The 22,325-nt window shown below is 40.3% G+C and overlaps 1 protein-coding gene across 1 annotated transcript in view; it reads left to right on the top strand.

Annotated features, from left to right (window-relative positions):
• The first annotated feature begins 1,598 nt into the window (after window positions 1-1,598).
• LOC118019452 (cytochrome P450 4X1) overlaps window positions 1,599-22,325 on the top strand; it is a 41,352-nt gene continuing 20,625 nt past the window's right edge. Inside the window, 6 exon segments of the mRNA XM_035018633.1 lie at window positions 1,599-1,850; window positions 9,686-9,827; window positions 16,167-16,211; window positions 17,595-17,722; window positions 20,372-20,499; window positions 20,584-20,738. Of these exon segments, the coding sequence (XP_034874524.1) occupies window positions 1,674-1,850; window positions 9,686-9,827; window positions 16,167-16,211; window positions 17,595-17,722; window positions 20,372-20,499; window positions 20,584-20,738 (775 nt within the window). The 5' untranslated portion in view covers window positions 1,599-1,673.

Here is a 22,325-nt window from a genome sequence, read left to right as displayed (position 1 = left end):
GGAGGGGGGGGGGGGGGGAATCGGAGAGGGAGACGAACCATGAGAGACTGTGGACTCTGAGAAACAAACTGAGAGTTTTAGAGGGGAGAGGCGTGGGGGGTTGGGTTAGCTCGGTGATGGGTATTAAGAAAGGCACGTATTGCATGGAGCACTGGGTGTTATACACAAACATTGAAAACTAATGATGTAATGTATGGTGACTAACATAACATAATAAAATAAAATAAAATAAAATAAGTCACCCTTGAATGAAGATTCTCCTCAATTGATAAAGGGTTAGAAATCTGAGGGGGGGGGCGCCTGGGTGGCTCAGTTGGTTAAGCGACTACCTTCAGCTCAGGTCATGATCCTGGAGTCCCGGGATCGAGTCCCGCATCGGGCTCCCTGCTCGGCAGGGAGCCTGCTTCTCCCTTTGACCCCCCCCCTCTCGTGTGCTCTCTGTCTCTCTCATTCTCTCTGTCTCAAATAAATAAATAAATAAAAATCTTAAAAAAAAAAGAAATCTGAGGGGGTTCCTCAAAAAATTAAAAATAGAGCTACCCTATGGCCCAGCAATTGCACTACTGGGTATTTACCCCAAGATACAGATGTAGTGAAAAGAAGGGCCACACGCACCCCAATGTTCATAGCAGCAATGTCCACAATAACCAAACTGTGGAAAGAGTCGAGATGTCCTTCAACAGACGAATGGATAAAGAAGATGTGGTCCATATATACAATGGAATATTACTCAGCCATCAGAAAGGATGAATACCCAACTTTTACATCAATATGGATGGGACTGGAGGAGATTATGCTAAGGGAAAGAAGTCAAGCAGAGAAAGTCAATTAACATATGGTTTCACTTATTTGTGAAACATAAGGAATAGCACAGAGGACATTAGGAGAAGGAAGGGAAAAATGAAGGGAAGGAAATCGGAGGGGGAGATGAACCAAGAGAGACTATGGACTTCAAGAAACAAACTGAGGGTTTTAGAGGGGAGGGGCGTGGGGGATGGGTTAGCCCCGTGATGGGTATTAGGGAGGGCACGTATTGCAGGGAGCACTGGGTGCTATACACAAACATTGAATCATGGAACACTACATCAAAAACTGGTGATGTACAGTATGATGACTAACATAATAAAAAAAATTGATAAATGTAAAATGCTAAGAAGAGTGCTTGACATGTTGTAAGCATATCATAACAGTAAATGCTTATTATTACTAGTATTATTCTTATCATTATTATCATGTTTCATTGCTTTGTTTATCTATTCCTGGGCAATATCACATTGGTCCTATAATGCTACAATGTATTTTGTTGAGAAGGCAAATACCAATCTTTATGTTATTTTTCAAGACTGTCTCAAATATTCTTGTGCATTTTTCTTTGTATATTTCAGAGTCAGGCAGGTTTCATGAAAAATGCTTTTGAGTATTGGAATTGCATTAAATTGATCAGTAATTTAGTAAGAAAAAAAAAAAATCAGAGAACTCGAGCCTGCCTCCTCTGGCCAAGCTGGAGGTCTCCCTCCCAGCGCTCTTCCTCCTCCCCAGGGAAGAAGGGAGCTTGTCGGAGGGCACAGAGTCGCGGTGGGCTGGGCGATCCTCTCCTGGAGCTGCCCGGCCCAGAGAAAGCCCACCCACTCCGGGGCCGGGGAGACCGCCTGCGATCCGCCGGGCGCACAGCGATGGAGTCCTCCTGGCTCGAGATGCGCTGGGCGCGGCCCTTGTACTTGGCCTTCGTGTTCTGCCTGGCCCTGGGGCTGCTGCAGGCCATCAAGCTCTACTTGCGGAGGCTGCGGCTGCTGCGAGACCTGTGCCCTTTCCTTGCGCCCCCCACCCACTGGTTCTAGGGGCACCAGAAGGTAAGGGAAAGGAGGGACAGAGAAGGATGCTGCCGAGGATACCAGGAGGGCGGAGAGGTAGGCTGCTTCCTCCCTTTCCTTTCATCGCTGCATCCTGCACAGACCTCTCTGGCTCCGCCTGTGGCTTTCGGCATCTTTCCATTACTCTGGGCTTCCTTCCTCACAGTGCTGCAGGGAAAGGGAAACAAGACTGGAGCCCCTGGAGTGGAAGCTTGGGGGGCTGGGAGGACCTATGTAGAGACTGAGTAACGAAAAAGAGCGTCCTGTAACTCAGGACGGTCTTTAGTTGCTTCATCTCTAGTTGCATTTATGTACTGTACCTTAAAAAGCCTTCCACATGGGTCGCTAAAAAATAGTTATCCTATTCTAAATAATGCTTATTAACTGCAGAAAATATGCAAAATCGAACACAGTTAGTTGCCACCCTTAGTGAATTACAACCAGAGAAAATGAACTTTATCCAAGGTTCTTGTGACGTAGAGAGCAGCCCCCGCCAATCACTCAAATGTGATGGCAAATTGAAATTTCTAAGAGGGAGACCTTTACCTTTTGGTCCTCCTGCGCTCCAAATCCAGTCTCACCCCTGATTCCTTGTTTTATGAATTCAACCAGCTTTGAGTGGAATTGTGTGATGGGTGCTGAGATTACAAAGAGCAGACCAGTACCAGCCCTCAGAAGCCCAAGTCAGATGCATACTTTGACCGCAAAGAGAAAATGCAAATACAGGGTAATGAGTGCTTTGATAGAGGCCTAGGGACAAGGGGATCTTGGAGGGAAATAGGTGTCTCTACCCAGAGAAGGAAGGAAAAGTCTACAGAAGTCTGGGCAGAATTTTAAATGATGGTTGGTATGGGGAGGGTGTCCCCAGCAGAACTATCGCATGATCCTTTGGCTCCCCCACTCCTAGTCCTTCTGCCCAGAAGGAACCACTCTCAACTGTTTTACCTGTTCGTTTCAATCCGTAAAATAATATTACTATGTTGCATTTTTTAATTTAATAATTGTAGATATCCATTCATTAACTACCTTATGATGAGTAATCACTTATACCCCATCTTTTACTGTCCCAATATAGTTACATTGTATTTTGTGTTAAATAGAATAATTAGTATTTATATTATTTTGATTATGTAAATATTTACTTACCACTGATCTAATGGTTGATTTTGTTCCTTTTCTCATAGAACTTTTTTTCTCCCATGGTGTTATTACCTTCCTCCTTTTCTCATATGCTTAGTTTTTCAAAATCTATCACTATTTTTTTCCCCAAATGCTTTTAATAGATCTGTCAAACACATCTCAACAATATTGCCAAATATTGAAACATAAAAAAACCTGCCAGCCTATATTCTTTTCTGGAGGCATTTCTCCCAAAGGCCTCTCCTCCCGTTCTAATCTGGACTGGTGGCTCTCTAGGCTTGGTGCACAGATAATGTGCTATCCTGTGTCATATCTTCCATTTCCTGGATACTATGTCTTCTCTTTTTCCTGATTTATTTCATCATTTTTATGGGTAGCTTCTTGAGATTGAGTGAAGGAATGTCAGGTGAATTTTTTGAGCTCTTGAATGGCTGAAAATGTCTATTAAAATTCATAACTTGATTGATAGTTTGGCTGGGTATAGGATTATACTTTAGAAATAATTTTCTCTCAGAATTTTGAAGGCATCATTCCATTGTCTTCTAGCTTTCAGGGTGACTGTTGAAAATGCTGATACCTTTCCAACATCTTTTCTGTAGTAAAATGCCCATAACATAAAGTTTACCATCTTAACCATTTTTTATATAAAGATTTTCTTTCTTTATTTGGCAGAGAGATAGAGAGCACAAGTAGGCAGAGAGGCAGGCAGAGGGAGAGGGAGAAGCAGGCTCCCCGTTGAGCAGGGAGCCTGATGCGGGGCTCGATCCCAGGACCCTGGGATCATGACCTGAGCCGAAGGCAGCCGCATAACCGACAGAGGCAGCCAGGCGCCCCTCATCTTAACCATTTTTAAAAGTGTACAGTTCAGTGATGTTAAATACATTCATAATGTTGTGCAGCCATCAACTCCATCCAACTCCATAACTCTTTTCATCTTGTAAAACTGAAATTCTATACCCATTAAACAATAGTTCCCCATTTTTCTCTCTCTTCCCACCCCCCTGGCAAACACCATTCTATTTTTGGTCTGTATAATTTTGACTACTACTATCTCATTTAAGTGGAATCGTGTATTATTATTATTTTGTGTGTGTGACAAGCTTATTTCACTTAGTGTAATGTCTTCAGTGTTCATCCATATTGTAGCATAAGTCAGAATTTCCTTTCTTTTAAAAACTGAATAATATTTCACTGTGCCTATATACCTCATTTTCTTTATCTATTCATCCATCAGGGGATATATGGGTTGTTTCTGCATTTTAGCTATTGTGAACATGGGTGTACAAAAATCTCTTTGATACCTTACTTACAATTCTTTTGGATATGTACTCAGAAATGGAATTGCTGGATCATATGGTAATTCCTTTTTTAATTTTCTGAAGAAAAACCACACTGTTTTCCAGTGGCAGTACCATTTTACACTTCCACCAGAAGTGCACAGGGGTTCCAATTTCTCTACATTCTTACCAACACTTGCTATTTTCTGGCTTTTTTGGTTTTTTTTTTTCTGATGGTAGTCATCCTAATGGGTGTGAAGTAGTATTTTATACTTTTGATTTGTATTCCCTAATGATTAGTGATGTTAAGCATCTTTTCATGTGCTCAATGCCATTTGTATGTCTTCTTTGGAGAAATGTCTAGTTAAGTCCTTTACCCGTATTTGGATCAGATTGTTTGTTTTTTGTTGTTGAGTTTTAGGAGATCTCTATTTATTTTGGATATTAACCACTTATCAGATATATTAGTTGCAAATATTTCTCCCATTCGTGTTTTTTACTTTTTACTCTGTTATACTGTCTTTTCATGCACAAAAATTTTTAATTTTCATAAAGTCCAGTTTGTATATTTTTTCTTTTTTCCAGTGCATTTGGTCTCATATGCTAGAAATCATTGCCAGGTCCAACGTTGTGAAGAATTTTCCTGTGTTTTCTTATATGAGTTATACAGTTTTAGGTCTTACATTTAGGTCTTTGAACCATTTTCAGTTAATTTTTGTCTATGGTGTTAGGTAAAGAAGGGCCCAACTTTATTCCGTGGCATGTGGATATCCAGTTTTCCCAGCAACATTTGTTGAAAAGACTGTCTTTTTCCCATTAAATGGTCCTAGCACCTTTGTCAAACATCATTTGACCATATATTTGGGGGTTTATTTCTAGACTTTCTATTTTATTCCATTCACTTATATGTCTCTCTGCGGCAGAACCACACTGTTTTGATTACTGTAGCTCTGTAGTAAGTTTTGAATTCAGGAAATGTGAGTCCTTCAGCTTTGTTCTTCTTATTAAAGACTGTTTTGGCTATCCAAGGTCCCTTGATATTCCACGTTAACTTTAAGATGGATTTTCCTGTTTCTACAAAAAGCATCATTGGGATTTTGGTAGGGATTACACTGAATTGTAGATTGCTTTGGGTAGTATTGACATCTTAACAGTAATAAATCTTCCAATCCACGAACATGGAATGTGTTTCCATTTATTTACATCTTTTTAAATTTCTTCAGAAATGTTTAGTTCTCACTGTACAAGTCTTTCACCTTGTTGGTTGGGAATACTTGGTTTTCCCATACTTGGTTTCACCTCCTAAATATTTTATTCTTTTTGATGCTATTGCAAATGGACTTGTTTTCATTATTTTCTTTTCAGATTGTTTATTATTAAAAACGCAACTGGTTTGTGTGTAGAAAATGTAGATTTTCTACATTTTAGTGTAGAAATGCAACTGACTGCCAAATCTAGGTTAATTCCTTATGTTTTCTTCTAAGAGTTTTATAGTTTTAGCTCTTTCATTTAGATCTTGATCCATTAAGTTAATTTTTGCATATTGTGTAAGGTCGGGTCCAACTTTATTCTATTTTTTGTGGCTATCCAGTTATCCCAGCACCATTTGTTGAAGAGACTGTTCTTTCCCTCCATTGAATTGTTTGGAACCTGAGTAGGAAAAACCCAGTCCTCCTCCTGTGTTTCCCCTTAATTCTCACACTATGACTATATTCACAACACTTCTGACACCAGATGTTGGGTGAGTGCCCCCATCCCCCACCTGCAACCAAGCAAACCTGATATCAGCTGAGTGGCCTACAATTTAATGCAATTCTGACACTGTCTACCCAGAGATAGCATCAGATCTCACAGATTAAGAACTCAGCCCACAAGACTACTCCTCCCCACTTCAGATGCCAATGGCAAGTCCAGGTTTTTACTGTGCTTCTGACCAATCACCTGTAAGTTGGAGATTCCTGTGACCTCTTCTTCGGGTTTGGTTAATATGCTGGAACAGCTCACGGAACTCAGGAAAACAGTTAATTTACTGTTTTCCAGTTTTTTTTTTTAAAGATTTTATTTATTTATTTGACAGAGAGCGAGACAGTGAGAGAAGGAACACAAATAGGGGTAGTGAGAGAGGGAGAAGCAGGCTTCTCATTGAGCATGTAGCCCGATGTGGGGCTCGATCCCAGGACACTGGGATCATGACCTGAACAGAAGGCAGCCACTTAACCGACTGAGCCACCCAGGTGCCCCTGTTTACCAGTTTATTATAAATGGATATGATAAAGGATACAGATGAACATGCAGTTGGAAGTGATGCATAGGGCAAGGTATGTGGGAAGGGGCACAGAGCTTCCATGCCCTCTCCAGATGCATCACTCTACCAGCACCTCCACATGTTCTCCAAACTAAAAGGTCTCCAAACCCTGTACTTTTGGAATTCTTACAGAGGCTTCATCATGTAGGCATGATTGAACCCATTTCTGGCCCCTCACCCTCTCTGGAGAATGGGAAGTGGGGATGAAAATTCCAAGCTTTTAATTATGGGTTGGTCTTTCTGTGACCAGCCACCATCCAAGGGCCCCCAAGAGCCACCTCATTGGAACAAAAGACACTGCTATCAGTTGACTGTAAACACGAAGTTCATTTCTAGATTCTCAATTCTATTCTATTGATCTATATGTCTATCCTTATGCCAATACCACACTGTCTTAATTACTTTTGCTTTGTAGTAAGTTTTGAAATCAGGAAGCATGAGTCTTCCTATTTTGTTCTTTTTTAAAAAAAGATTTTATTTATTTATTTAAGAGAGAGCAAGCGAGTGAGAGAGAAAGCACGAGCAGGAGGGAGGGGCAGAAGGAGAGAGAGAGACAGACTTCCTGCTGAGCTGGGAGCCTGATGAGGGACACTATCCCAGGACCCTGGGATCACGACCTGAGCCAAAGGCAGATGCTTAACCAACTGAGCCACCCAGGCACCCATATTTTTGTTCTTTTTCAAGATTATTTAGGTTATTCTGGATACCTCTTGTTTCCATATAAGTTTTAGGATCAGCTTGTCAATGTCTACAAAGAAGCCAGGTGTGATTCTGATAGGGATTACATTGAATCTGTAGATCAATTTGGGAAATACTGTCATGTTAACAATATTAAGTCTTCTGATCCATGACCATGGGACATCTTTACATTTACTTAAGTCTTTTTAAATTTATTTCAATAATGTTTTGTAGTTTTCAGAGTATAAATTTTACATTTATCTTTTTAAATTTGTTTCTGAATGTTTTATTCTTTCTGATACTGTTGTAAACAGAATGGTTTTATTTTCATTCAGATTGTTTATTGCATTCATAGTGTTTTAAAGTCCATATCCCTCTTGACTGTCAGTAAATTATTTTTTTGTGTTTTAGAGAGGCCTCTATCAGAGTTTTACAAATGAGAGATAGTTAATATGTCAAGCTGACTAATATTACCAAATCTACCTATTTACCTTTTTTTTTTTTACCCTTTATGTTTCTTTTGACAATTCATCACTTAGATAATCACAAGGAACAGCTGGAACTATTTTCCTTAACCTCCCTAAGGTTCAGTTTCCTCATCTGTAAAATGTAGGTTCTAATCATATCTGCTTCATAGGGTTCCTGGTATAAAGATTAAACAATATAAATCATGGAAAACATGATCTTGGCAGCACCTAGTTCATAGTAGTGCTTTGTAAGTGTTAGCTATTACTATTTGTCTGGGGACTAAGCATTTTCTGAATATTTCTAAACAATGTTTCCTAAATATGTATAAGACATATTTTCAAATGTATTAAGATATTGCTGTGGATGAAGAAATATAAATTCATGTATTATGGGAGTCACAATGACTTTCTCTCCTTTTGCCCAGACAGGAATTACTAAAAGTATAACCAAATGCTTGTGGCTGAGGGTGTCCATGACAATTTCTAACTTAAAGAAATAATCCTCATATTAGATTATTATTTCCTTGAGGGCAAAGACCTTGCCTGTCTTATATTTCCCTGCATCTCTATTGCCTGGCATATATAGTAGGCACTTAATAAATGCTCACTTGTCTATTGTTTACAAATGAATTAATGAAGGAACATTTGCTTTGTTGGGAGACATCATTTGCATTGTCAGTGGGTGCTTGTCACTGGCTTGATTGTGGGAATGTTAACAAAAATGAGTCTGTACCATTTCAGGACCTAGATTTCCAGAATCACAACCTCCTAGGGGCCCTAAACTTTCCAGGGAACACTTCATGGAATAAAGGTGCTAGCTGGTAACAAAAGAAATTGGGAGCCAAAGTTTTCCACCTTTTCTGAGAGTAAGAGAAATCACATGGCAAACTCTATATGATTGGTCACACAAGGAAGAACTTGCCAGCCTTAGGGTTTCTTTGCAAGTCAAGAGCCCCACGATCATGTGTCACTGGGCACACCCAGACACACACATACAGGTGCCCCCCACACTCTCACTTTATACAAGAAGTGGATATAAATGAATTTTATTGTCAGTGATTTAGAGGAACTATTTAAATGAATCATTAGTAACTTGCTTATTAAGGCAAAAAGTTCATCTCTGATGGTGGTATTTATACTCTGGTTTATAAATGTTGGAAGCTGAGAGGTTTTTATTTAAACTTGCTTCAAGCTTCACGCACTTGTATAAATGAGCCTTCTATTGTTGTAAGAGAAAAGAATGGGATTTTCTTCATAGATGGAGTGGGCAGGTTTTTAGGGAGAAGATTTTACTCTGAAGTCACAAGAAAGAATCACTCCTCAATAATTAGAGAAAGGCAAAGGGAGAGGAAATAGTGACCTGGATCATGGGTCATGTTCAATCTACTACCAATTAGCTTCCCACATAAGAAAAAAATCTTTCTCAGCTTCCAGACTCCACTCCTAATCAAAATGTGTGACCTTGGCAGGTGAGGCAGACTCAAGTCTCTTCACCTTCTCAGTTGGGAAAACAGCTCACCAAAGATGTCATTTGACAGGGACTTATTTTGGGGATGCAACATACATTTACATTGAGAAGATAAATACACTGACCTTCATCAGGAAATTATATTCTGGGGCACTCGGTGGTGCCCAGTAGTCAGTTAAGTGTTTGACTCTTGGTTTCAGCTCAGATCATGATCTCAGGGTTGTGAGAATGAGCTCCGAGTTGGGCTCCACGCTGAGTGGGGAGTCTGCTTGAGATTCTCTCCTTCTCCTTCTCCCTCTGCCTCTCCCCTCAATTCTCTCTCTCTCTCAAATAAATAAACAAATAAATCTTAAAAAAATTATACTCTAAGCTTAGAAATGCCAAGTAAAGCATGTTTGTGGGACTTTATCCAGGCCCTACATTCAGGTTGCCTCTGTAAGAGGGGTTGAGTCCAGACTGCTTGGCTCCTCTAACTTCCTTCACTCTTTTTTTCACTGCAGTAACTTCAGGATGGTAAAATGGAGAAATTTGAGGAGCTTGTCGAAAAATACCCTTGCACCTTTCCTTGCTGGGTTGGGCCTTTTCAGGCATTTTTCTATATCTATGACCCAGACTACGCAAAGATATTTCTGGGCAGAACGGGTAAGAAAAGGGATGAATCTCAGGAAACTAATCCTCCTAGGAGAGATATGCAAAACTCACAGGCAGGATTCTAAAGAAATCCTGAAGCAAAGATTAAAATCGGGCCTTTACTCTAGCGGCTAGGATAAATGAGGCAGAAGAGAGAATTAGTGATATAAAAGCCCAAATGATGGAAAATAAAGAAGCTAAGAAAAAGAGAGATAAACAACTACTGGATCACGAGGGCAGAATTCGAGAGATAAGTGATACCATAAGACAAAACAATATTAGAATAATTGGGATCCCAGAAGAAGAAGAAAGAGAGAGGGGGGCAGAAGGTATATTGGAGCAAATTATAGCAGAGAACTTCCCTAAATTAGGGAAGGAAATAGGCATCAAAATCCAGGAGGCACAGAGCAATAAAAATAGGTCAACACCCTGACATCTTATAGTAAAACTTATGAGTCTCAGAGAAAAAGAGAAGATCCTGAAAGCAGCTCGGGACAAGAGATCTGTAACCTACAATAGTAGAAACATTAGATTGGCAACAGACTTATCCACAGAGACCTGGCAGGCCAGAAAGGACTGGCATGATATATTCAAAGCACTAAATGAGAAAAATATGCAGCCAAGAATACTATATCCAGCTAAGCTGTCATTGAAAGTAGAAGGAGAGATAAAAAGCTTCCAGGATGACAAAAACTAAAGGAATTTGCAACATGAAACCAGCCCTACAAGAAATATTGAAAGGGGTGCTCTAAGGAAAGAGAGAGCCTAAAAGTAACAGACCAGAAAGGAATGCAGACAATATACAGTAACAGTAACCTTACAGGCAATACAGTGGCACTAAATTCATATCTTTCAATAGTTACCCTGAATGTAAATGGGCTAAATGCCTCAATCAAAAGACACAGGGTATCAGACTGGATAAAAAAACAAGACCCATCGATATGCTGTCTGTCAGCAAGAGACTCATTTTAGACCCAAAGACACCTCCAGATTGAAAGTGAGGGGGTGGAAAACCATTTACCATGCTAATGGACACCAAAAGAAAGTGGGGGTGGCAATCCTTATATCCTTATATCCAAATTAGATTTTAAACCAAAGACTATAATAAGAGATGAGGAAGGACACTATATCATACTTAAAGGGTCTATCCAACAAGAAGATCTAACGGTTGTAAATATCTATGCCCCGAACATGGGAGCAGCCAATTATATAAGCCAATTAATAACAAAAGCAAAGAAACACATTGACAACAATACAATAATAGTAAGGGACTTTAACACCCCCCTCATTGAAATGGACAGATCATCTAAGCAAAAGATCAACAAGGAAATAAAGACTTTAAATGCCACACTGGATCAAATGGACTTTACAGATATATTCAGAACACTCCATCCCAAAGCAACAGAATACACATTCTTCTCTAGTGCCCATGGAACGTTCTCCAGAATAAATCACATCCTAGATCACAAATCAGGTCTCAACTGGTACCAAAAGATTAGGATTATTCCCTGCATATTTTCAGACCACAATGCTTTGAAACTAGAACTCAATCACAAGAGGAAAATCAGAAAGAACTCAAATACATGGAGGCTAAAGAGCATCCTACTAAAGAATGAATAGGTCAACCAAGAAATTAAAGAAGAATTAAAAAAATTCATGGAAACAAATGAAAATGAAAACACGACTGTTCAAAATCTTTGGGATGCAGCAAAGGCAGTCCTAAGAGGAAAGTATGTAGCAATACAAGCCTTTCTCAAGAAACAAGAAAGGTCTCAAATACACAACCTAACCCTATACCTAAAGGAGCTGTTGAAAGAACAGCGAATAAAGCCTAAACCCAGCAGGAGAAGAGAAATAATAAAGACCAGAGCAGAAATCAATGAAATAGAAACCAAAAGAACAGTAGAACAGATCAATGAAACTAGGAGCTGGTTGAAAGAATTAATAAGATTGATAAACTCCTAGCCAGACTTATCAAAAAGAAAAGAGAAATGACCCAAATAAATAAAATCATGAATGAAAGAGGAGAGATCACAACCAACACCAAAGAAATACAATTATAAGAACATATTATGAGAAACTATATGCCAGCAAATTAGATAATCTGGAAGAAATGGAGGCATTCCTAGAGATGTATCAACTACCAAAAGTGAACCAGGAAGAAATAGAAAACCTGAACAGACCTATAACCACTAAGGAAATTGAAGCAGTCATCAAAAATCTCCCAAAAAACAAAAGCCCAGGGCCAGATGGCTTCCCAGGGGAATTCTACCAAACATTTCAAGAAGAATTAATACCTATTCTTCTGAAACTGTTCCAAAAAATGGAAATGGAAGGAAAACTTCCAAACTCGTTTTATGAAGCCACCATTACCTTGATCCCCAAACCAGACAAAGACCCCATCAAAAAGGAGAATTACAGACCAATATCCTTGATGAACATGGATGCAAAAATTCTCACCAAAATACTAGTCAATAGGATCCAACAGTACATTAAAAGGATTATTCACCACGACCAAGTGGGATTTATCCCTGGGCTGCAAAGTTGGTTGAACATCCGCAAATCAATCAATGTGATACAATACATTAATAAAAGAAAGAACAAGAACCATATGATCCTCTCAACAGATGCAGAAAAAGCATTTGACAAAGTACAGCATCCTTTCTTGATCAAAACTCTTCAGACTATAGGGATAGAGGGTACATACCTCAATATCATAAAAGCCATCTGTGAAAAACCCACAGCGAATATCATTCTCAATGGGGAAAAACTGAGAGCTTTGCCCCCAAGGTCAGGAACACGGCAGGGATGTCCATTATCACCACTGCTATTCAACATAGTATTAGAAGTCCTAGCCACAGCAATCAGACAACAAAAAGAAATAAAAGGCATCCAAATCGGCAAAGAAGAAGTCAAACTCTCACTCTTTGCAGATGATATGATACTTTATGTGGAAAACCCAAAAGACTCCACCCCAAAACTGCTAGAACTCATACAGGAATTCAGTAAAGTGGCAGGATATAAAATCAATGCACAGAAATCAGTGGCATTCCTATATACCAACAACAAGACAGAAGAAAGAGAAATTAAGGAGTCAATCCCATTTACAATTGCACCCAAAACCATAAGATACCTAGAAAAAATCTAACCAAAGAGGCAAAGAATCTGTACTCAGAAAACTATAAAAGACTCATGAAAGAAACTGAGGAAGACACAAAGAAATGGAAAAACGTTCCATGCTCATGGATTGGAAGAACAAATATTGTGAAGATGTCAGTGCTACCTAGAGCAATCTACATATTTAATACAATCCCTATCAAAATACCATCCACTTTTTTCAAAGAAATGGAACAAATAATCCTAAAATTTCTATGGAACCAGAAAAGACCCCGAATAGCCCGAGGAATGTTGAAAAAGAAAAGCAAAGCTGGTGACATCACAATTCTGGACTTCAAGCTCTATTACAAAGCTGTCATCATCAAGACAGTATGGTACTGGCACAAAACAGACACATAGATCAATGGAACAGAATAGAGAGGCCAGAAATGGACCCTCAACTCTATGGTCAACTAATCTTCGACAAAGCAGGAAAGAATGCCCAATGGAAAAAAAAAACAGTCTCTTCAACAAATGGTGTTGGGAAATTGGACAGCCACATGTAGAAGAATGAAACTGGACCATTTCATTACACCACACACAAAAATAGACTCAAAATGGATGAAAGATCTAAATGCGAGACAGGAGTCCATCAAAATCCTAAAGGAGAACACAGGCAGCAACCTCTTCGACCTCAGCCACAGCAGCTTCTTCCTAGAAACATCGCCAAAGGCAAGGGAAGCAAGGGCAAAAATGAACTATTGGGACTACATCAAGATAAAAATGCTTTTGCACAGCAAAAGAAACAGTCAACAAAACCAAAAGACAACCGACAGAATGGGAGAAGATATTTGCAAATGACATATCAGATAAAGGGCTAGTATCCAAAATCTATAAAGAACTTATCAAACTCAACACCCAAAGAACAAATGATCTAATCAAGAAATGGTCAGAAGACATGAACAGACATTTTTCCAAAGGAGACATCCAAATGGCCAACAGACACATAAAAAAGTGCTCAACATCGCTCGGCATCAGGGAAATCCAAATCAAAACCTCAATGAGTTACCACCTCACACCAGTCAGAATGGCTAAAATTAACAACTCAGGAAACGACAGATGTTGGCAGAGATGCAGAGAAAGGGGAACCCTCCTACACTGTTGGTGGGAAGGCAAGTTGGTGCAGCCACTCTGGAAAACAGTATGGAGGTTCCCCAAAAAGTTGAAAATAGAGCTACCCTATGACCCAGCAATTGCACTACTGGGTATTTACCCCAAAGATACAAATGTAGTGATCCAAAGGGGTATGTGCACCTCGATGTTTATAGCAGCAATGTCCACAATAGCCAAACTGTGGAAAGAGCCAAGATGTCCATCGACAGATGAATGGATAAAGAAGATGTGGTATATATATATACAATGGAATATTATGCAGCCATCAAAAGGAATGAAATCTTGCCATTTGCAACGACGTGGATGGAACTGGAAGGTATTATGCTGAGCAAAATAAGTCAGTCAGAGTAAGACATGTATCATATAATCTCACTGATATGAGGAATTCTTAATCGCAGGAAACAAACTGAGGGTTGCTGGAGTGGGGGTGGTGGGAGGGATGGGGTGGCTGGGTGATGGACATTGGGGAGGGTATGTGCTGTGGTGAGTGCTGTGAATTGTGTAAGACTGTTGAATCACAGATCTGTACCTCTGAAACAAATAATACATTATATGTTAAGAAAAAAAAAAAGAAGATAGTAGGAAGGGAAAAATGAAGGGGGGGAATTTGAAGGGGGAGATGAACCATGAGAGACTATGGACTCTGAGAAACTGAGGGTTCTAGAGGGGAGGTAGTGGGGGGATGGGTTAGCCTGGTGATGGGTATTAAAGAGGGCACGTACTGAATGGAGCACTAGGTGTTATACGCAAACAATGAATCATGGAACACTACATCAAAAACTAATGATGTAATGTATGGTGATTAACATAACATAATAAAAAAAAATCGGGCCTTTAAGAGACCTAGAGACACAATGATGGCTACCAGAGGGGGGGATGGGTGAAATAGGTGATGGGGATTAAGGAGTGCACTTGCTGTGATGAGCACTGGGTAACGTATGGACTTGTTGAATCACTACATTGTACACCTGAAACTAATATAACACTGTGTTCACTATCCTGGAATTAAAAAAGACCTGGAGAAAGTGGGGAGAGGTTTCTGACCAACCCTGAAAGGGATTATCACATCCCCCCCCAGTCCCTTGTCCAGCTCAGATTCCCATGGGCCCTTGAGGGTATATCTTAAAGCCCAGCTGGCATCACCGGATCACCAAGGGCTTCCTTTGCCTCTTGGTTTTGTGACTTCAGTGTCAGCAATACTCCCTACCCCCTCAACCCCCTGCTTGAGCATAAGTCTTCAGGGGAATTCAGAAGTAGCTCTGCCCCTGCTGGTTCAGTCCATAAACCTGAATGCTAGATCATTCATTTACCAGTATAACCTCTTGATTGTGGTCCCAATTTTGTTTTTTGTTTTCTGCATATTTCTCAATTTTGTTTCCTTTTGGGGTACAAGTCATCTAACTCCCCCATCCAAGCCTTTTTCAAGGCATTTGTGGTGGATCATCTCATAGCACAAAATTAAAATATCTGGTGTTTGCTCCATCATCTTTGTTTTAACTAACTTAGTTTTAACTAAAATCTTATATTCTAATCTTTCTTCCCTGTCCACTGTCTCCATTACTTTTAGTAAAACCTAATAAAGGAAAACAGACTCTCCCTGAAAGTCTCCATGTTTCCCATGACCCCAGCCCTGATTTATTTCTTGCTCACATCTTAAAGGACAAGAGCTATAAAATATCTCCATGTTAGAGTTTACAAGAACCCCAAGAGGCATTTGTCCCCCTTTTTCTGTGGTTTGCCAGCCCCTGCTATAATTACTAATCTACTTTCCAAGAAGGATATAATATATTGTCCCAAATCCTGTTCTGGAAACTTGGTAACCCTCAGGCAATCTGTTTCCGTTGGAGAAAGTGTAAGCAAGGGAAGAATCTGGGTTTGTGTTCTATCTGTCTCCTAGGTTTGTTGTTCTCTGGTTCCTCAACCAAGACTTGTGGTTTTCCTAAGCCTGCCAAGGGTATAAGGGGTGAGCCCTGGGCTCCTTTTTGCTATTTATGCTTAGTGAAGGCAAATGAAGAGAACCTTCTCCAACTTTGGTAATTTCCCTCTAATGCTGTTGTTTGTTTCCTCTACTTGACTCTGCAGATGCCAAGTCCAAGTACCTGTACAAGTTCTTGATTCCATGTCTTGGTATGTATGTGCAAGAGAGCGGAGTGACTCACTCTCTCACTTGAGATCCCCTTGCTATTGTAGAGTATTCCAAAGAAACAAATCAGAATGCTCAAAAACATTAAGAAGATGGTAGATCTATACTGCAAGTTATCTAGGGGGAAGATCAAGAGGGAGTGCTAAGTCAACACAGCACAACTTCCTAGGAACCCTCTTTGTCCATTTCTCTCCCCAAAGTCTCATTCTCAAGGCACATGTGTGTGAATCAGTCCCATCTCTGTCTTTAAAACTGCAGCCTCACATCTATATCCTTTATTTTATCCTTTCTTCTCTCTTGTTTTCTTGGTTCTTCCCCTTTCTTTTTGGAGTTCCTTTATTTCCATTTGCAAACCAGTGCAGTTTCGCTCTGAAATATAGTTTGACAGTATTCCATGAGCAGATGAATAAAGACTTTTAGTCCTGTAATTGGTATTTATATTAGACAAAGAAGGAAATAAATGAAAGAAACTGTAGGTTTGGGGTTCAGAGCTACTTGGATTTGAATACTGCCTCCCACTGACTATTTGAATGTGATTTTGGGGAAAACATCTAATGAGTGTTACATCTCTGGGCCATTGTGAGGATTAAGTGAAGCACATATTTTCTACACTTGGTGTAATGGCTGGCATTGGACCAGCGCCGGACCATGCATCACAAGCCTGACATGTTGTAAGCTCTCAATGAATGATGGAAATCACATATTAATAAACTTTAAGGTCATTTTAAAGCCAAATCTTTAATGATCTTTCTTGCAACAGAAGGTTGTAAAGCATTGACCTTGATGAGTGTTTCCATTTCGTATCATTTATAGGTGTAAAGCACAGGCTAAGGCTCAAGGAGGAGACATCTGGGGACAGAGTGAATACTCGGGTCTAGTTCCTTATAAATTTTGTGCTCACAGCGTGGTTTATGGATTGGTTTAGAGTCAAGAGGAGACGAATATTTGTTATGTTTCTACCACAAGCTAGAGGCTGGTCCAGGTGCTTCGTGTATACACCTTCATTTAATCTGCACAGCAACACAGTGAAGTAGATGCTTATTATCACATTTTATCATTGAGAAAACCAAGCCTCAGGAAGATTAGGTGACTTACTCAGTTACTACACAGATAGTAGCTGGTGATTTCAGGATCAGCACACTCATCAGGCTGCAAAACTTGGGGTCTTCCTCACAATATTAAATACATCCATCCCAGATGTAAGCATCAAACTGACTTCCAACTTAATATATGAGCACTGCTCTGATTTCCACTCTATTGTGACTACCTGTGTGCCACGGTCACCCCATGATGTTGTGTTCCTCACCTCTCCTTCCTCATCTCATCTAATAAAATGGCATGAGGTTTCGTTCCTTTTATTTCTCAAGGAAAAGGACTGGTGAGTCTAGACAGACCCAAGTGGTTCCAGGACCGTGAACTACTAACTCCTGCGTTCAATGTTAACATTTTGAAATCATATGTTGAGGTGATGGCCCATTCTGTGAACACAATGCTGGTAAGTGAAGGGACAAAAAGTGCTCTGGTGTGTTGCAGAATGCTTCCAACAGGGAATGTATTCGACATGTGTAGTGGGTAGTGAAAGTCAAAGGGGGATGGCTCCTAAAAATTACCCAATGTGCAATTACCAGCTGAGCAAGAGTTGTCTATGTAAACCTTTGCTTTGGTTCTTTGGGTGATTAAAAATGATGAGGATTTGGTCATCTGACTTAGATATATTTTGAGACCCTATGGCAGTAAACCAAGTACCGAGTAGTGAGATTCAGATGGTAAGTACTATAAATGATAGGTGAGGGAACCAAGGCCAGCTACATCTGAAGCTATATTGGCTTCAGATTCAGAGAAGACTCAGATTTGCCAGGAAATATGAGCTGGACTTGATTATGTGGATAATACAGGTGAGGGAATTCTAGTTAGCATGAACAAAGGTGTGGAAGTTAGAATGAACTTGCCTGGTGGTCACAAAGACCCTGTCAAAGGATAAGTGTCTACATTAAACTCGCAGATTGAGTTTCTTCTTGTGGATAGTGGCGGATCATTAGAAGCTGACTTGGGCTTTTCACAGGGGCAAGAGGATGTTGGCAGAGGAATATTCCTATGCGTGGTCTCTGATTTATAAATGAGGTCCATTCCAAAACTCCACTTGTACATGGTATATTTTAAATTTTTAAATTTGTACTTGTTTGAAAATCAGACAAGTAATTCATTAATACAAGTTCTATCAGAAACACTTCAAACCCCACAAACAAAGCCAAAGTTTCCCTCCACCTTCATTTACAAACCCATTCTTTTTGCCAAGAAAGAACCACTGTTACCAGCCGATTGGCTGGGTTCTCACAGAAGCGGACTTAACCTCAGTCGCCCTGGTTGGGGTATAAAGACCCATGTCTCACTCTTGGTAGAGAACCAGAGGTACGGGCTAGGGGGCGTGGGGTGGGGGGCATGCTCCTTCTATTCTGGTGCTGTGCAGCTTTGTGCACAATTGCAAATTAGCCAGTAGTGGTACTGGGTTTATCTCTGTTTCAATAAAACCGCTTTTGTCTTCCTTGTTTCTCTATCCCGCCTGTGCCTGAGGCCCAGCTCATAACTCCTATCCTCTGCTGAACTGTGCCCAAGTGCCTCTAGCCTTGAGCCTCCCCTTTGTTCTCATTTCTTCTAAATTTACTTTATTTACTCAGTAAAACTTACATAATTCAAGATGAAAGCAATTGAATAAACAATTGACATTTGGGTAAAAGCTTTAAAAAAAATCTGTCTTTTTTCCCGAGATTTCCAAATGCATAACAGCCCGAGCTATGGCATAGGTGCTCAACAAATGTCGGTTGATCTGACTCTAACCAGATTTATTTGTGTTTTACACAAAGATTGCTTATTATGACAAATACATTTTCAACAGGGAACTTTATGGCCGTTTCAGTCACAAAACATCTCAAGTAGTGTGAGGAGGTCACTTGGGGGGAGAAGTAAAGTGGACAGAGGGAGCACGTAACTGGGAGTCACTCCCCAAACCTGCTTCTTTCATGGCTTCTCGCTGTCTCCCACTTCTGAATTGAAAATGGATAAAGAAGATGTATGCTATGGAAAATTACTCAGCCATCAGAAGGGATGAATACCTATCATTTGCATCAACATGGATGGAACTGGAGGGGATTATGCTAAGTGAAATAAATCAAGCAGAGAAAGACAAATATCATATGGTTTCACTCATATGTGGAACATAAGGAATAGCGCAGAGGACCACAGGGGAAGGGACGGAAAACTGAATGGGAAGAAATCAGAGAGGGAGACAAACCATGAGAGACTCTGGACCCCTGAAACAAATTGAGGGTTACAGAAGGGAGGGGAGTGGAGGGATGGGGTAACCAGGTGATGGGTATTAAGGAGGGTACGTGTGGTGATGAGCACTGGGTGTTATACATAACTAATGAATCACTGAACATTACATCAAAAACTAATGATGTACTATATGTTGGCTAATTGAACATAATAAAAAATTTAAAAAAATAAAATCACCTTGAGTCAAGGGGGAAAAAAAAAGAAATGTGTTTGGCTTTTTTGTTGTGTTGTGTTTTTTAGAAAGAGAGGGTGGAGGGGCAGAGGGAGAGAGAGAATCTTAAGCAGGGCTTGATCTCATAACCCTGAGATCATGACCTGAGCCGAAATCATATCAGATGCTTAACCGATTAAGCCACCCAGGCGCCCCTGAATTGAAAATGTTTTTTACGATGTTCTAAGTTTATTTTAAGTGTGGCTATGGTGGTTGGCAGTAGTGATGATGGGGTGGGGTGTCTAGCAATTTGGGGATTGAAGATGGAGGAAGTCCTGGGGAGACCCTTTGTAATTATAGGTCTGTTTTACTGGGATTCTGATCCGCTGTAATGCAGTTATGGTAATAACTGAAAGGCCAAAGATACTTAACTCAGTCATTTACCAGACCTGGTTTGCTCTTTGCCCTTTCTCACCCAGATGGGTGCAGTTTTCCCTTCCTCATGCCAAGTAAGCACTTGCTTAATTTACCTACATGACCTCTGGCCCCTCCTAGGTCAGGTTTGTCAACCTTACATCCTAAGGGCAGGGTCAGGGAGGAGCTTTCAGATAAAGGCAGTTTGATGATGATGATGTTGTTGATCTTGACCTCCTGTGCCAGTGTAAGTGGGAGAAGATTTGCAGCTCTCAGGACACAGTGGTGGAGGTCTATGAGCACATCAACCTGATGACCCTGGGCATACTTCTGAAACGTGCTTTCAGCCAGGAGACCAACTGCCAGATAAGCAGGTCAGTGACAGGAAAGCAAGGAAGACACTTGTTCGCCATCATCTAAGTCATTCATTGACATATTGTCCCTGCTTTCTCTTCTAGCACCCATGATCTTTATGTTAAAACAAAGTTTGAAGCCAGAAAAATCATCTTTTATCACTTACACAGCTTCTTACATCACCATGACATCATTTTCAAATTCAGCCCTCAGGGCCAACGCTTACAAGAGATGATCAAAATTCTACAACAGTACACAGGTATTTCTTGCATTTGGGTGGCCCAAGTCCATGCACTGTCATAACTGTGTTGTATCTGTCTAGAAGAATAGGCCTCAGTGTGAAAGAAGAAAACATTCTTGTTCTTAATGGAGCTTTTATAGGGACAGTGCTGCTTTAGAAGAGTTTGCTAGATCCATAGTAGTAGTCCTGTCAGAAGTTTTCTATACCATGTTCATTATGCACAATTGTTATTAATACAAATATAACAAGGGGACATTTAATATCCCAAAGCACACAAGGCATATGACTTCTAGTGCAGTGTTTGCAGTAATAACGAATGAATAATGACAAACTAAAAACATTCATGCAACATAGGAATGAATACAGGAGCAGAGTGAGCATGGACATGCATTCAAAAGAAGGGGAAAATTAGGAGTTGTTTGGCTGGTATAAAGTTTCAATTACACAAGATGAATACGTTCTAGAGATCTGTAAGTTAACAGTACTGTATTGGGTATGTAAAGGTGTGTTAAGTGGGTAGATCTCAGGTTAAGAGTTCTTATTACAATAAAAAAAATAAAAGAAGCTCCATCCAGGGCACCTGGCTAGTTTAGTCAGTAGAGCATGTGACTCTTGATCTCGGAGTTGTAAGTTCGAGCCCATGTTGGATGTAGATGTAGAGATTACTCAAAAATAAAATCTTAAAAGAAAAAGAAGCTCCATTCAAAAATAGGTTTGGCAAAACATAAAAATAAAAGTTGAAATAGAGTAAGCCTATTTTTTTTTTTTTTTAAGATTTATTCATTTGAGGGGCGCCTGGGTGGCTCAGTCGTTAAGCGTCTGCCTTCGGCTCAGGTCATGATCCCAAGGTCCTGGGATCGAGCCCCGCATCAGACTCCCTGCTCGGCAGGAAGCCGGCTTCTCCCTCTCCCACTCCCCCTGCTTGTGTTCCCTTTCTCGCTGTGTCTCTCTCTGTCAAATAAATAAATAAAATCTTTAAAAAAAATTTATTCATTTGAGAGAGACAGAGAGAACACAAGCAGGGGGAGAAGCAGAGGGAGAGGGAGAAAGAGACTCCCTGCATCCCTGACATCTACCCTCTTGATGCCAGTAGGACTCTGATAGTTGTGGCAACTGAAAATGTCTCCAGACATTGCTGAATGTCCCCTGGGGTCAAAATTATTTGCAGCTGGGCTGCCTGTGTGGCTCAGTTGGTTAAGCATCCAACTCCTGATTTTGGCTCAGGTCATGATCTCAAGGTCGTGAGACTGAGCCCCGATTTGGGCTCTGTGCTGGGTGTGGAACCTGCTTAAGATTCTCTCCCTTTCCCTCTACCCCTCCACTGCCCCCCCAACCCCTGCTCATGCTTGCTTACACTCTCTCTCTCTGTCTCTCTCAAAAAGTAAAAAATAAAAATAAAACCTTTTAGAAAATTATCTGCAGCTGAGACCCATTGCCTTATACCCAAACTAGAGACATTCATCCATGTTTTTCTTCCAGTGCTTGTGTGATTTTGTTCTTTTTGCATTTAGATTTCTGATCCATTTAGAGTTTATTCTTATGTATGGTACGAAGTGTTGATCTAACTTTTCTAAGTGGTTATCCAGTTGTCCCATTGCCATATAT

This window comes from Mirounga leonina, unplaced genomic scaffold, assembly GCF_011800145.1.
Source record: "Mirounga leonina isolate KUSES-001 unplaced genomic scaffold, KU_Mleo_1.0 Mir_173, whole genome shotgun sequence".
Classification (NCBI taxonomy): Eukaryota; Metazoa; Chordata; class Mammalia; order Carnivora; family Phocidae; genus Mirounga; species Mirounga leonina.
The sequence above is the reverse complement of the archived record's forward strand: the minus strand, read 5'-3'. Positions and strand labels throughout refer to the sequence as shown.